This window comes from Vicugna pacos, chromosome 15 (assembly GCF_048564905.1).
Source record: "Vicugna pacos chromosome 15, VicPac4, whole genome shotgun sequence".
NCBI lineage: Eukaryota > Metazoa > Chordata > Mammalia > Artiodactyla > Camelidae > Vicugna > Vicugna pacos.
The window spans coordinates 34,759,103-34,775,086 of NC_133001.1; the positions used below are offsets into that span (position 1 = coordinate 34,759,103).

The window sequence follows — 15,984 nt, forward strand, 5'->3', positions numbered from 1 at the left end:
TTAAAGTTCGCCAATGTGGTATTGGCAGAACAACAGACAAAGTGGCCAAAACCCAAAAGAGAACAACTGGGCTAGTCTCTTCTCCACATTAAAAAAGCACCCAAGTGTGGGAAACTATTCTCCTACTTTGGACAGGATACTTCTACCTATAACTGGGCATTTATCAAAAATTATGAGAAAGTTTCAAGAAAAATTTTAAAAGTAAGACGTATCTAAATACACCTGGGAAAATTCACAATGTGTGTATTAACTTTGGGTTACAGCTTAGATTTGCACTGGGGCCAAGAGAAAAAAAACAGATATTTCACAGATTATCTGATGGCAAACAATCTTCCCACACTCTTTTAGCAGGCCTGGAAAAGTTTGCCCTCAAATATCAAATTTACTTACAAACATTCACCTCCTAATATACTTTTTCAGCTCATTTTCTGCTCCAAATCTGACTAAGAACTGTGCCATTTTCCAAACTCTTTCATTGCTGCACAATTACTTGCTTTAATAGCAACAACAGCATATCTGCAGGCATAGTTGCATTATTTAAAGAGAAAATGACATTATTTATTGTGAAAATAAAGAAGTGCATTTACACAAGTATATCAGTAGTGAGTTGCATCAGAACAGAGAAAAACATGCCTGACTACAGTACTGTGGCCTCTCTCCATATCAGGCATCCTGATTCAGTTCCCTTTGCCTATATATATATATATATATATATGTATATATACGTTTTATCTCTGATTTCAGAGTTTTCTGAATTCCCAGACATGCATAAACAAATATGCAATAAAATTATTTAATTAAAATATTTGGTTTCAATATACTCTACATATTTCCACTACAATATTTTTTACTTATGATTTGATTTTTGTATTAGTAAAAACATTGTCTATCAGCAGGTGTTTGGCATGAGTAATAAAGCTAGCAAGGCTGATATAAATGGGGGTTCGTAAACTGATGAATATAGCTCTATAGATTACACAGGAATATTATCTGGATAACGGGAGTAGAATAAAAAAAGTGTTAAACTCTCAAAGAATACATTTAGAAGACCTATATATCAAAGTTTGATGTTGTTTTCAGATAACAGAGGTATTACAGTAGTCACTTAAAAATTTGGGACTAGTCAATCCATAAGCAGTAAATCTGTCAAAAGCCTGAAACAGATGAATAATCTTTGACTTCCATATTCTAATGTTAATAAGCTATCTTTCAAAAAATACAGAAATTAAAGTTAAATTTACACTGCAATGTGGAGATCTTTTTCACAATATGCAGTGAAGCTTAGGAAGGGAGGAGACTTCTAGGAAAACTGAGCAGTGATTTCTACAGACTAAAAAGTGTGCCTGGTGGGAGAGCTTCTGATCTGAGCTGCCCTTCTAAGAGAGGGTAAAGTCTGAGGTGATCTTATTTTAGGAATTTCATTAGGTGCAGATTTGTCTTCATCTTTAGATGAGATAGTACTGTTTTCATCTTCAAAGGGATCTGAGGTGATTTCATTTTGAGATGGGGTAAAGCTACTAGCATTTTTACAAAATCCAACTTAATGGAAAACAGGGGAAGTTACACTCTGAGAGGGGTGCTGTTGAATCGTAGCTGGACAGTTATTTCTACTGTGACTTTGAGAACCAGGATGAAGGGAACTGTTCCTTAACTGGTCTCCTCCTTGAGTATCGCTGGCAATTCCATGTTGTTGAGAGGAACAGGACATGAGAGTTGGAAGAGAAAGGATGGTCACCATATTGTGATAGATGCTGTCAACAGTGTCCCGACGGGCTGAGGAATTAGCTTTTGTTTCAGAATTCATGAAATGTTTAGTGTTATAGCCAGGAGAACAAGAGCTTATATATTTTTCAGCATTAGTAATACTTGAGTTTTTAGAAATGATTTCAACTTCATTTGGATTAAACATGCACTGACTACTTGACTGAGTATCAAAAAAAGTACTAGCACTCTCATAACAGGAAATTATATTCAGTTTTGGGGCAGAGAAAAAACTTTCGGATCTAAAGCAAAAATGGTCTGAAGGAGATTTTAAATCACTGAAGCTTCTTTTTTCTTGAGAATCAAAGTTAGCTCTACTTTGTCCACTTTTCTGAAATTTAACAAATAAAGAATGTCTTCTTCCAAAGAAAGATGAGTAAGAAGATGTATTTGATGGAGAAGAAAAAATTTTACTTCCTCTAGGTGAACTGCCTCTACGTATCGAAGGACGAATTGTTCTAAGATTAAGAAATGCTGTTGGCTGAGTAACAGAAGAGGCTCCATGGTGCAGGGGGTCTGAAGTAACTGGATCTGCAGGACATTTTGGCTGGAAGCTCTGGTCCTCTTTGTGGCAGCTAGAGTGAGAAAAGTGTCAAAGTGAGGAAAAAAATAGGGAGCACAAGTGGAAACCTGCCAAGCCCCCTGAAGAATAATGGCCACCTTATCAATATGGAAACAACAGGGAGTAAGAAATTATGGCAGCTGAAGTTGACAGCCACATAGACATACCCAAAAGAATGCCTAAGTCTAAAAGATTACTTCTAAATACCTACACAGTACTTGCCCCGTCTACTAAACCCTGGGAAGATAAGTTGAAAGACTCAGGGAAGTAGGCAGGAAGAAAGGGGGAAAACATATGAGAGGGCATCAAAAAAAAAAAAAAAAAAAAAAAAAAAAAAGGATTCCCTAACAGAAAATGCAGAACTTCCTGTTTTAAAAATAGTAAGTCATAATATTTGCTTGAGACTATTAAACTACTATAATTAAAGGAGTTACTAAGTAGAATAAATGTATACCCTAGTAACTAATGCATTTTAAAATATCAACCATGGATGAAACAGAACCCCTCTGGAGAGAGTATTTCTGATAAATATCCAGCTATTCCAGCTATTTGATTATTGTGGGAAAGTAAAGGAAGCATTAAAGCTTGGTTTGTGAGTATTTCAATGTTCTTTAGCACATGAAACACATGGAGAAGTGTTTTTTCTTTTTAAAGGCTTACCTTAAGCATTTTCCCATATTGAATTTAACCCAAAGTAAATCTCTCCCTTTCTTTCTAAGCCATCATCCTTAAGCCATAAAATGCCCTGTGTAGGTGGAACAGGTTAGAAGCTGAACACACAGAATGTGATGATAGCAGATTCTAGAATCTAGTGACAACAATTTAGAATAAAATTGTTCTGTGGCTCATCTTTCTGAAAAAAACTGCAATTCATATGACTGTGGAATGTGTACTCTAACTTCATCATGTTTAAGGAGTCAGCCAACAAATCAAGGGATGAGAAAACAAGATGAAGGCAATAACATATATGTCATCTGTACAATCCTTAACTTGGGACTGTCTCTCTAACTAGCTGTCCTCCACACCCCTAGCCTACTAACTCATCCTTCCTTCACTTGACCACTTTGTATGCCAGGTTTTTACACCCTCCAGTGATGTGGAAAAGTTACTCTGACAGATTTTGGTCTGGAGGTATATATTTTTTAAAAGCCTAAATAGAAAATGTCGTTGCCCCCAAAATGAAACAGGCTTCATCTACCTTGGCAGTGAAGCATGCCACGTGATTGCATGGGCCACGTGCACAGATTATGGAGATCTGCTGTGCCACTGTCTATAACACCTGAGACAACTTAAACCCACTTAAAGGCAAGATCACCAGATCTATTAGAAAAGAAATACTGCCCTCTCCTTTTCCAAAACAAGTTGGAGCACTGTCCATATAATAGGTGTATGTGTGTGTATAGCCACTCACGACATAAACAACCCCTCAAATATATATATTTTAACTTCTCAATATCCTGAATACCCTACTACCACCACCTGTTTTTGTTCCCTTTCTAACAAACTTTTTCAGGAAACCCTTGAACAAATCCCTTTTCAGAGGCCTAAAACTCTGTAATTCTCATCACATTGTCAGTTTGTAATTTGATTTTACACAACATACAAGCTAATGAATTAATCTGTTACTGTTTCATGGTTGCTGGCAGAAGACACACGACTCTTGGGTCAGAGACAGAAGACTTTATTACTCACAGCAAATCAAGCAATGTGATCACCAGCTTATTTATGCTGGTGATTTCTCCTTAACCCCAAGACACACAAGAGCAATGCAGAGGACCCAGAGACTCTTGCATCCACAGTGAGTTATGTTATAAAGAAAGCAACACTGAGCACAGGGCATCCTCCACTGTCATAGCAAGCAGTAACCAAATCTGCTAGATCTGCTGTTGGTCCTAAAGGGACCGTTCCTCAAAGTTTCTCATCACAAGCCAGAGAAACGGCCTGGATAAAGAGTGGCCATGCAGACCTTCACAAAAATTAACTCAAAATGGATCACAGACCTAAATATAAAATGCAAAACTATAAAGCTCCTAGAAGATAACATCGGAGAAAACCTAGATACATTTGGGTATGTCGGTGATTTTTTTAGATACAACACCAAAGGCACAACCCAAGAAAGAAATAACTGATAAGCTTCTGCTTGGCAAGTGATGTCAAGAGGATGAGAAGCTAGAGGCTGAGGAAAAATATTCGCAAAATACACATCTGAAAAAGGACTGTTACCCAGAATATACATAAACTCTTAAAACTCAACAATAAGAAAATGAGTAATCTCATTTAAAAATGGGCCAAAGACCTTAACAGACACCTTGCCAAAGAAGATACACAGATGGCAAATAAGCATAAGAAAAGATCCTTCACACCATATGTCACTAGAGAAATGTAAATTAAAACAAGAATAAGATACCACCACACACTTATCAGAAGGGTCAAAATCCAGAATGCTGACGAACCCAAAGTCTGGTGAGGATGTGGAGCAATGGGAACTCATTCACTGCTTGTGGGAATGCAAAATGGTACAGCCACTTTGGAAGACCATTTGGAGGGTTTTATACATAACAAAACCTACTCTTACCATACAATCCAGCAGTCATGCTCCTTGATGTTTACCCAAATGAGATGAAAACTTATGTTCACTAAAAATACAGTTCTGTAGTTTTAATTAGGGGCAATTATAGTTATGCCTCATGGACATCTTTAGCCATAACCGTAACTGCACCTAATTAAAACTACAATTTTGTCATGATACCTCAGCTGATGGCTAGAATATCTTCCAGGAAAAAGCTTCTCAAACTTTAGGGTACATCAGAGTCACCAGAAGAGCATTTAACATACAGATTCCTGGGCACAATGCAGAATCCCAGAGATTCTGATTTGCTGGGCCTGGGGCTGGTCTTGAGACACAGCACCTACACTCTATCTAGTCTGGGAGCTTGATGTACATGTATGTTAAAGACTGACCTAGCTCTAAACTAGAACTGACCGAGTTACCTGGAATTGGCACATTCAAGTTTCCCTCATTAGCCAAAACAGCAACAGTGAGCTACTCTGAATTCAGTTATAAAGTCACATACAGTTATATGTTTAGTTGATCTGAGTGTGTAGTGAATGTAAACTATTCAATCTATTACATTAATGATAGTTATTTATACAAATGGCTTGCCAAATATACCTAATTATACAAAATAACAATAATGTTCATCACTAAATTAGCACCAGGTTAACTGTTATATTTTCTTTCATTACAATATTAAACTCTACCTACATAGGTTCACTGTTTGTAGTTTGTTACTCAGATAGCATGGTTATCTGTATGTGATCTGAAAGGAAGAAAAAATATTGCTTGGGGATCATCAAATAATTTCATGGGTTATTTCTGGAGTTTCCTTATCCGCTATTTGTTTCTTTTGAAAGAAATGCTAATAAAATTGATTCACTAGGTAGTAGTTACTGAATGCAGTCTAGTAAAAATAAGGATATTTCCTTATTTTTTCACACAGTCAAGAGTTTGAACTGGTCTGACAACAAAATTGAAGTAGTTTTTAAAATAATAGAAACAAAAACGGATACATTTTAGGTCAACAAGTAAATATAGATGTGTTCCAGCAACAGTGGTGGACTGACTTCCTTACCTGTACTCTCGACATCTCAGCCTCTAGCCTCTCTATCAAACTTACCCTGCAGATCTCCCAAATTGGATCAATTTGGCCCTCTGACTTCTACATATGAAATGCCAACAACTAGGGGAAAAAATCACGCTACTGTGCAAACTGGTACAATCTTGAACCTCAAGCGGAGCAGCAGTTTGCAAGGTAACCGTCACTCATGTTCCTGATGTTCTCTTCCCCTCCCCACAACGCCTCTTCCAAACTTTTTTGGTTCATGTGTTCATTCAGTTATTAATATAAATATTTAACCATCATCTATAATGTGCCGGGCACTGCGCTAAGCACCGGGCACACCACAGTAAACACAGTCAGTGCAGGCTCCTAAGGAGGCTGAAGCCCTGCTTCTTGGAAACTGACAGAATGGGAGATGAAGGGGGTCTGGGGAAGAGGGGAGTCAAGAATCGCACTCTCCTTCCTCAAAGGCCTCAGCGTTCACTTGCCTCCACTCTAAAAGACGACCTGCGGTCCTCCTTCCTGAGAAAACTAGAGTGGCGAGGCAGGAACGCCTTTAACTTCTGGCCCTGACACCCACAAAGGCACTTCATAGGCTCAAAACCATCAATTGCAAGAAAGGAGAAAATGTTGACAAACTCTGACACAGCAATATGTTGCTATTAACTGGTGGTAAGACATATCTTGATTTAGGAGATGTTAAAATGTGAAGGAAAAAAAAAGGTTCCTCTTATAATCAGTGACATACGGTATGTCCGACCCCATGCGCTCCTCCTGAGTTAGGACAGGCTTAAAGAGCACTCAACTGGAACTGAGGCGAGTGTTGTAGTACTTCAGTAGCCAGGCGCCCTGGGAGGCAAAGTCTGAATCCAGCAGGCATTTCACACGCACATTGGCCTTATTCCTCCTCCCTTTACGTCCTGGGATAGTGCTTTAGAGCACTCTGACACCTCGTACTTTCTTAACTGGGGGCGAGGAAGGAAAGAGGCAGTGTAGAACAGTGTATAGACTCTGCCCTTGACTAAGGAATTACCTAACCTTTCCCAGACTCCATTTCCTTATCTGTAGACTGAGCATAATAGCATCATCTACCTCAGAAAGTTACTGTATGTTAAATAAGATAATGAATATGAAACACTTAGGACAGGATCTGGAACAAATTATGGATGGAGCCGACTTCCATTTTCTTCCGTGATATTTGCAGTCACAGAACAGGGATCTTCTCCTTTCCCTTACATGACACATAGAATTACTGCAATACTTGAATGCAGTGTATTTCTTGGTCCTGGGCATTGAAGAGGGCATGTAGGAATCGAAGTTTTATCATTGGTGCCAAGATGTAAGGGGCACCCAGATTTACTTGTGGATTCACTAGCAGAATGAATGAATATAGTGCACTTCTAGCTGTGAACAAAGCACCAGAAGCAAGATCACTCGATGAGGCACGATGGGTGTAGGGACTTGTCTGTTGCTACTGTACCACCTACAAGAGCGCAGCTCACAGCCAGTCAATAAACATCTATTTTAGAAATGAATGAATCTGCAAGCTTGTTCTTCCTGTCTTTCTTAACCCACTGCCTATTATATTCATAAATGTTACAGCAATGAGGGCCCTAACCAGGAAGAGAACGCAATGTAGGATATGGCTTAACCTATGTAACCTTTTTTTCCCCCTATTTGGAGTGGGGGTTTTAGAGACTTTATATTGCCAGTTGCCATGTTATTACCCAGTGCTGTCTTGCAGTTAATAAAATTTCCCTAGATTCTGCAGGTGATACTGTTCTCTTTTCTTCTGCATGTTAGCTCAATACCTAAGGTGTACTGCTGCTAAAAGGGCCAGGCCACACCATGTTTCATAGGTTATTTCCTGTATTTCCCCTTTGTTTTATTTTTGACTTGAAAAAGAAAAGTCTTCTCCTGTATTTTTACTTACTCTCTATGTTGGCTTCCTCTCTGCAGCTTAAAAATATGCTCATGTGCCCCCCAGCTTGAAATAAAGTCCAAATCCAAAACAAAACAAAAAATAAATTCTCTCTGAACTCAATATCCTCTTTGTGCATTATGTACTCGCCTTGCATTGGAAATTAAGCTCCTTGAAATAAGGGTCTCCCATTCTGGTGTCCACATCTTTACCTCTCCGTGCATTTGTCCAGGCCTAGTTCACGTTTCTGTGCTCACCACCCCCCAGGAGCTGCTCCTGCAAAGCTCATCAACAAATGACTTCCTAAGATCCAAAGCCAGGAAACACAGTTCAGTCCTCATTTCACTTAACCTAAAACATAACATTTACTTTTAAATGTATTTTTCTAGTTCATGTGTGTGCAATCTATACTCTGGGGGGCTAATCTGCCTACTCCCTGCTTCTGTAAATAAAGTTTTATTGGAAGACAGCCATACCCACATTGTCTATGGCTGCTTTCAAGCTACAAGACAGAGCTAAATAGTTGAGGCAGAATTCATATGGTCCTCAGAGCCTAAAATTCTTATAGAAAAAGTTTGCCAACCCCTCTTCTACTGCACTGGATACATTTGATCATTTCCATATTATTGACAAAATAACTTTTTTTTTTTTTAGAATTTAGACAGTGCAAAGTGTCTTCCTATAGCATCTCATTTTAGACTTAAGTCAACATGAGACATGTATTATTGACCACATTTTAAGATGAATAAATTCAGGTTTGGAGAAGTGAAATTACACAGCGAGTAAAAGGCTGAACCAGAACTCATACTTGGGTTAGAATGACTCTAAAACCTGTGGCCTTCACCACAGATCTAGAAACCTTGTCTTCTTGGTTTCTTTGACATCTTTCTCCTATGGTTTCTTTCCCACCTCTCTGCTCAGCCTTCAGTCCACCTTTGGAGGCTCATCCCCTGCCATCCACTCCCACAATACTGGTTCCACCCTCTGCTTTCTTCCCACGTTCCACGTTCTGCCTGAGCACCGTCACCCATTCCTACAGCATTCAGCTTCACACACACACACACTGATGGACGCCCAGCACAGGAACACCTTTCCCCAAAGAAATGCTGCTCCTGGCCCTTCGGCACTTCCTTTCATAGGGCAACTGCTCCTGCTGGCAGTGGATTCCACCTCTTAGCAAGTTCTTCCCTGGAGGGGTCAGCGTCTGGCTCTAGGATGCAGGGGTACTTGGCACTTACCGTTTATTCTTGGCCTTTGGAGCTCTGGTTAAAACAGACTGAGCGCGTCGCTCTTTAACATTCTATTACTTTTTTTTTTAAAATATATTTTACTTGTGAGACTTTGTTTTATGCCCTGCTGTATCTTGAGAAACTATACAGTGCCTACCACAGAGAAGGCACTCTCATCGAATAAAGGGGACTTCAACTGTTAGTGTTACCCTTCATTTATTTATTTTTCGTTCTTTAAAGAAACTCATAGAAGAGAAGAACTAAATGGCAAATAAACTATGAAAAGATGCCCAGTCTTATTAGTGCTCAGGAAAACACAAACTGAAATAGTGATTAGTTACCATGTCATCTCCATCAGCTTGGCTAAAATTAAAAAATCTAACAATAGAAGAATTTGTATGGAAAAATAAGAATTCTCATTCACTGCTTATAGGATTGTAAGTTGGTTCACTCTGAGGAATAATTTAGTAACAGATAATAACAACATATTTAGTCTACAACTCAGCAATTCCACTTCAAAGCATATACTTTCAAATTATTCCACATGTGCCTAAGGAATTGTGAAGAAAAATGTTCAATAAAGCATTGTTTATAAGAGCAAAACAAAATGGTGATCTAAATATCTATCAATAGGGAAATAAATTAAGGCCTGTATTCATACTATGGGATGCAACATAGCAAGTGAAAATAATGAAATAAGTTTACCTATATCAGTATGGAAAAATCTCCCAACAATTTGATGCAAAAGCAAGTTACAAAATGTTATGTACCATACAATGCCATTTATGTAAATTTTGAGAACCAAAGACCATTTATTCACTGCTTATATAAACAAAGCACACGAGGAGACGCATTAAAACTTTCAAAGGAAGAATGCACACCAACTTCAAGATAATGGCTACCTCTGAGAGAAGGAGTACAAAGACAATTTCAATTATACGTATAATGTTACTAAAAAAAAGATCTGAAACAAAAATAAATTTTTTTTGCAAATTTTTACTTTCACAACATGAAAGAACACAGAATCATCACATAATGAATATCTGAATTTCTCTTTCTCTCATGGCCTTGAAAAACTGAAGTTCAACACTAAAACTGACTTGGCAGAAATAAATAGTGATAAAAACAAAAATGTAAATGAACAAAAAGCAAAGTCTACCTTTTGGCTCATGATAATGAAAGTTTAAGAAGTTTTAAATAAAACCTCAAAAACCTGTATCTGTCTGTGGTCTCACTTTCAGAGCATCTTCTGTTATTTATAAATATCATCTAAGGCACTAGATATGATGGCGTGGGTTATACTGGTGCTCTTTGGGAGTAGATTTCTGGGGTTTATTTTTCTTTTCAAATAATCAGTACAGTGTCTGTTGCTGCTATCTGAAGGCATCATGTGAATTTAACACTAAAATGAAAATGCCTATGTCAAGAAAAAAAAGCAAGAAAGCCCATAAGGTCACTATGCAACCCTGATTCACCTAACAGAACTGTCATATATTCTTCCTAAAGCCCAGATGAAATGGAGAACAATGAATTTTATTATGGGGTATTACTTTAACCTAAACTAAAATAAGATTAAACTTTTGAAAGAGAGGTTTCTAAAGCTTTACATAACATTGCGATTTAAATAACACTTTTTAAACTCATAGTTTGATAGAGCAATACAGGTAAAAGGTTGACAGAGGGAAGAAAAGTGGGCAGCTTAATTAAAAAAGAAAATGAACTAAAAAGTTTTCAGAAATAAGGAAAGAGTTAAACATAAACTGAAAACATTAGTGTGAACTAGTGATTTTAAAAATATTTTAAACTATTTTTCTTTAACCTGTCCCTAAAGGGGCCAAAACAGCCTCTGGTATCATCCTGAAACTATTTCTCACTGAAAGGAACCAATGCTGCCAAGACGGCAGCTGATTCCAAGCATTGGAACAGCAGTAAAAACAAACTCAGTCAAAACATACTACTAAGAAGCAAAGATGCTTTGCAAGATGTTCATGCTAGTGCTAAGAAGGGAAAGGAAGAAACTTGGTAGACCCTCTGATGGCCACGTCAGTGAGATTTTGAGCCTTAGTCATCATCACCTCCACAACAAATTAAATGAAATTAGCTGAGTCCAAAAAAGGCTTCAATCCATAAGTCTATGATGATACTGAGAGAGGCACGCAGAAGATTCTAATAGTATTCACAAAAAAAGCATTCTACTGATCTACTCACTCAAGTTTTTGTCAATAGCTAAGGATACAATTAGATTTTTTCCTTTTCTTGTGTAAAACTAATAGTATCAGCAAATTGTGACTGACGTCTATTTTACTAAAAGAAACCAAAATCTCTAGGTGGCTCTTGCAAAGGATACATTTCATGGAACATGTAATTAATTGTCATTTGCTGTTTTAATTTTGCTATCAAGGACATCATTTGTCAAGGATGCAATCCGTCTTAAATGTGGTAATAAGACTATGGCTGTACCTCACCATGACCAGTTATTTCTGTCCCATGGGAGGTTATAAAAGAACAAGCAATCTAAAATTTGTACAAATATACTTTACAAAACCCTGTTTTCAAAAAACATTTTACTTATTTAAAAAGTTTGTTTCTAGGTGTTTATCTAGGAAGATGTGTTAGCTCTTTCTGTATCTTATTCTTTTCAAAAAAAATTCTTTGCTTGTTTTGTTTATTTTTCTAAAGTAGCGCTAAGTAGGAAGCAGTTTCCCTCCCTCTAGTTAAGTGCCATTCACTGTAATCTGGTCTGCCTTTAGGGCTCTATTACATTTACTGTAGTACTCTTGCTAACAAAGGCACTCAGAATCAAGCAAGAGGAGGGGATGTCTCACTTGACATCAATCTTAATTAACGTTTTGATATGTCTAGTTTTTCTTCTTAGAGGTATGTGACTATTATTTATAAATTTCACAAATCCTTCTTGAACCCACTTAAACAATGTACACCTAAACCATTACTTGAAGTTAATTAAGTCCCACAATTATCTTCTTTTTATTTGCCCTAAACTTATCAAAGGTTGCCTGTCTTTCTAGAATATTAGAATTTCTTGAGCAAGCCTATGCTCAGCTTAACCAGGGTCTTTTTAGATTAAGGGCCATTGATGCTTTTGGCCTAAACTCCTTTACCAGGGCTGCCATCTCTCCTCTCACTCTAGTGGATCTTCTCTGGCTAGTCTTTTCTTAAAAATTAAAAAAATTTTAAAATTAGTTCCATTATGTGCTTTCTAAGATGTGGCTACCACAAATGCCCACAGAACTATTGATGAGGAAACACCACAGATTCAGGTACCATAAATTAGGTAAGATAACCATTGGTTTGTCTTCAGTAACTCTCACTGATGCTCAATGTTACACTCAGATTTTTATCTTTACTAGAGTACTAAGCTGCTGTTCTCTACACCTGTAATAGAATAGGCAAGAACAAATCTGACTCCATATTAGATCTATTCCTTTAGGTCTAACCCTGTGCTCTGTTTTCTGTGCTTAGCCATGCTACTTCCGTACCTTTCATAAAAGAATGCTGCCTAGAGCCTGAAATATTCTGGATAGCCCATTCTCAAGGCGCCAACCTTTAAGAGTATAACATTTTTCCACTCCTATAGAGATAAAAATTTGCAGGACAGAGAATACCATTCGTCTTGTTGGAAGTTTACAGTAACATCATGACCTGACCTACGTGGACAGCTGCAAGAACAAAGGATTCCAAGCATTCTAACACCAAGAGATTTGCAACAATCAACCACCCGCTCTCCTTTTTAGTATAAAAGGACCCTGAATTCTGACTCGGGAAGATGGTTCTCTAGGACATTAGTTCCCCATCTGCACAGTCTGCTGGTTTTCCTAATAAAGTTGTTATTCTTTGCCCCAACACCTCATCTCCTGATTTACTGGCCTGTTGTGCAGTAAGGAGAACAAGTTTCGACTCAGTAAAAATAATAATTAACACACCCCTTTTCTGAGTTATGGTTCTGAACTATTTAGAACTATTTTAGGTTCCTTTTAAACATTTCACTGACTATTTTAAAACTAGTCCAAAACTTTTTTGTTGTTCAGGAACACCAAATTTTTAAGAGCTTCTTATCATCTAGATCTGGCATCTGTGACTCCTCTCTCTGAAGAGATCTTTCACATAGCATCTTTATATGACTAAGTAATTCCAGTTCTAGCATTGATCTCAGAGACCTGATCAACCTATGGAATCACCCTTTAATCTCTGCCCTTTGTTTCCTTTCTCCAGATCCCTTCTCCCAATTCTTTAGTTACTTAGCAGATCACTCGTTAATTCAAGAAATAGTTACTGGCATCTACTCTGTGGTAGACACAAGAATAGGTGTTAGGACCACAATGAAGAAAACATAGGGTCCCTGCCCTAAAGAATTTCACGTTACATTATATTCACTAATGCATCTTTATTTACTTGCCTATTTTACTCCTTAAAAACACTAGTCAGGCACAATTCATTTTTTTTATAAATCATTTGTTTTTCCCTAAAAGAATATTATTTTTGTTCTTGTTTTTAAAATTCAATGAATTACTCCATGCAAGGATGAAACAAAATCACTTGTACATCCTCAAAGCTTTTTGGGTCTGCACTGCCTAAGGCAGCAGCCACTAGTCCCATATGGCTACTTAATTTTAAATTAATCACAATGAAATGAAATTAAAAATTCTGTTCCTCAATTGCACAAGCCACATTTCAAGTGCTTAAGAGTCACATGTGGCTAGTGGCTACCATATTGGGCAGCACCAATTAGACCATTTTCATCATCACAGAAAGTTTTATTAGCACTTACTGGACAGTTATATACGGAGTCACAGAGTGGCCACATGTAAGTTACACATTTTGGCAAACAAATCACTGTCTTCTTCAATATTCACATGATGCCACCTAGCACTGGTAAGTTACTAATAATTCTTTTTGGTATTGAGGTCTAAACTATCTTAAAAGCCGACCTCTATTAAATATGGTTTAAATTGTAACATAAGCCAAAATAATGACTCCTTCTTAGTAGCAGAATATGACTGGGAATGCATAATCAAAGTGCCTTCGTAACAGCACTAACACAAGCAACGATCAATTCCACATGGTAAACATATTAAAGAAACTTACCCTCCTTCACTTTCCGCTTCCTCTGAACTATTACTTGTTGCTGAACTTTGAACTGTGGCAAGCCTTCTTTTTCTAGCTCTGTGCTGAGGACTTATCTTATGAACAGTTATCTTCCCTCCAAGTTCACCTTGTATATATTCCTCCAGCTTTGGAATGGCTTCTTTAAGAACCCTGATTTCCTCTTTGAGTTCTTCCATATTTGTCAGTAATTCATTTAACTTCTCCAATATCTGAAGCTGCCTTCCTTGAAAGGCTGCTGCTGTTCCTTGACCAATATGGATTTCATCTTGCGAAGTCATCGAATCAAATGGATTACTCAGAGAAAGGAATTTAGGTAAATCCATTGCTGTTCTCGGTTTGCGAACCTTGTGGAACCACAAGAGAAGCAAGCTGATTCCAGTAGTTCCTACCACGATGCCAAGTATCATTTCTTTGTTTTTGGAAAGAGGCATTTCTTGGTTTCTGTTTCTAAAATTAAAAGTATAAATGTAAATGAACATTGTTTCTGTCTTTGCCCAAGACAAAAATATTAGAGCTTTCTCAATCAAGAAAAACCAAGTCTATATCACCACACAAAAAAATTTAAAAACACTCAATAAATCACAAACTAAAATAAATTACAAACAATTGCCTCTATAATGTATGTGGCCAAATAGAAATATTACCTTTAAGGATGTGACTGACAACCTTAAATTAAAGTATCAACTTTAATCAGAATTTGTATTCTACAATACTGATCTGAAATTTACTCTTTGCCACATATCTTTAAAGAGTGTGATAGAGGTAAAAGCATCATTATAAATTTCTACAAAAAAAAACTATTTAAGAATTCTAATTATGCTTAATTGTGTTTGAATCTTTTATTTGTATAAAATTAACTCGTGTGTTGATGTCTGGTTTTATCTAATCTTTAAGGAAACCCCCCAATAAAAGCTCTTCCTTAGCATCTAGTTCAAATTTTGTACTTCAATTTAGAGTGATAAATAACATTCTAAAACAGGCTCTGAGATATAAAATATACAGAGAGTTTTGGCAAGTTTGTAACCCATCCCATTTGTTTTATTCAACATGGAAGGCAGAAATGTTAATATGCTACTTTCTTTTTCAGACCCAGAATTCTTCTGCTCCTTACATTTCTACTTCTGTCTGAGGGCTTAATGTTTTTATTTTCTTTCAAATTTTCACTTATTTTTAAAGTAACAAAAAGTCATTTCTTTGATCCTTTTCTCCTGAACTTTCACCTTTTTTGCATTCAAGACTAAGCTTTGGCCCACCTAATTCCATATGAACTCAGCTACTTTGACTAAATGCACCATAATCTTTCTTTAGTATGTTCTCTCTTCACTTGTTTTATTGCTTATCTCTGTTTCTAAAGTCAGAATACCACAAAACGAAAACAATAATATAAATCCCCCTTTCCTTCTGAGACTTTAAAATGGCAATAATCATACTAGTACAATGATAAACTTTAGTAATTAGAGTAAAATACAGTAAGGCTTTTATATAGACTTTGAAGTTTCCAAAATTGTTTTCCCATCAATTTCCCCTATTTTATAAATAGGTAAACATTTGTATTAAATTTTGTTTGCAACTTGAAAGTTACAAACAATATAAACTGTCCTTATAGAAAATTAAATTTGCAATTTTTTGTTTGTTTTTCCTCAGTTTCTCAAGGAGCAGATTACTAGAGCACTTGATATCTTTGATCCTTGATAAAAAGGAAACAAATAGAGTGTTCTGATCTCCCCACGTTTCCAATTGGAGGCAATTTCTGGACTATAGCACAGG

The 15,984-nt window shown here is 36.9% G+C and overlaps 1 protein-coding gene across 14 annotated transcripts in view; it reads right to left on the bottom strand.

Annotated features, from left to right (window-relative positions):
- Positions 1–15,984, bottom strand: part of RMDN2 (regulator of microtubule dynamics 2) — an 84,099-nt gene that overhangs the window by 59,994 nt on the left and 8,121 nt on the right. For 11 of the 14 annotated variants that reach the window (XR_012059115.1, XM_072937900.1, XM_072937899.1 and 8 more), the window contains one exon: positions 14,197–14,664. Coding sequence is in view for 13 of the 14 variants with exons in the window: in XM_072937900.1 (XP_072794001.1) it covers positions 14,197–14,648 (452 nt within the window). In the remaining variant the exon portion in view is untranslated. Of the gene's footprint in view, positions 1–1,652; positions 2,337–2,983; positions 3,099–14,196; positions 14,665–15,984 lie in introns of those variants that run through there. The other 3 variants (XM_072937898.1, XM_072937910.1, XM_072937911.1) reach the window with 3 other exon arrangements.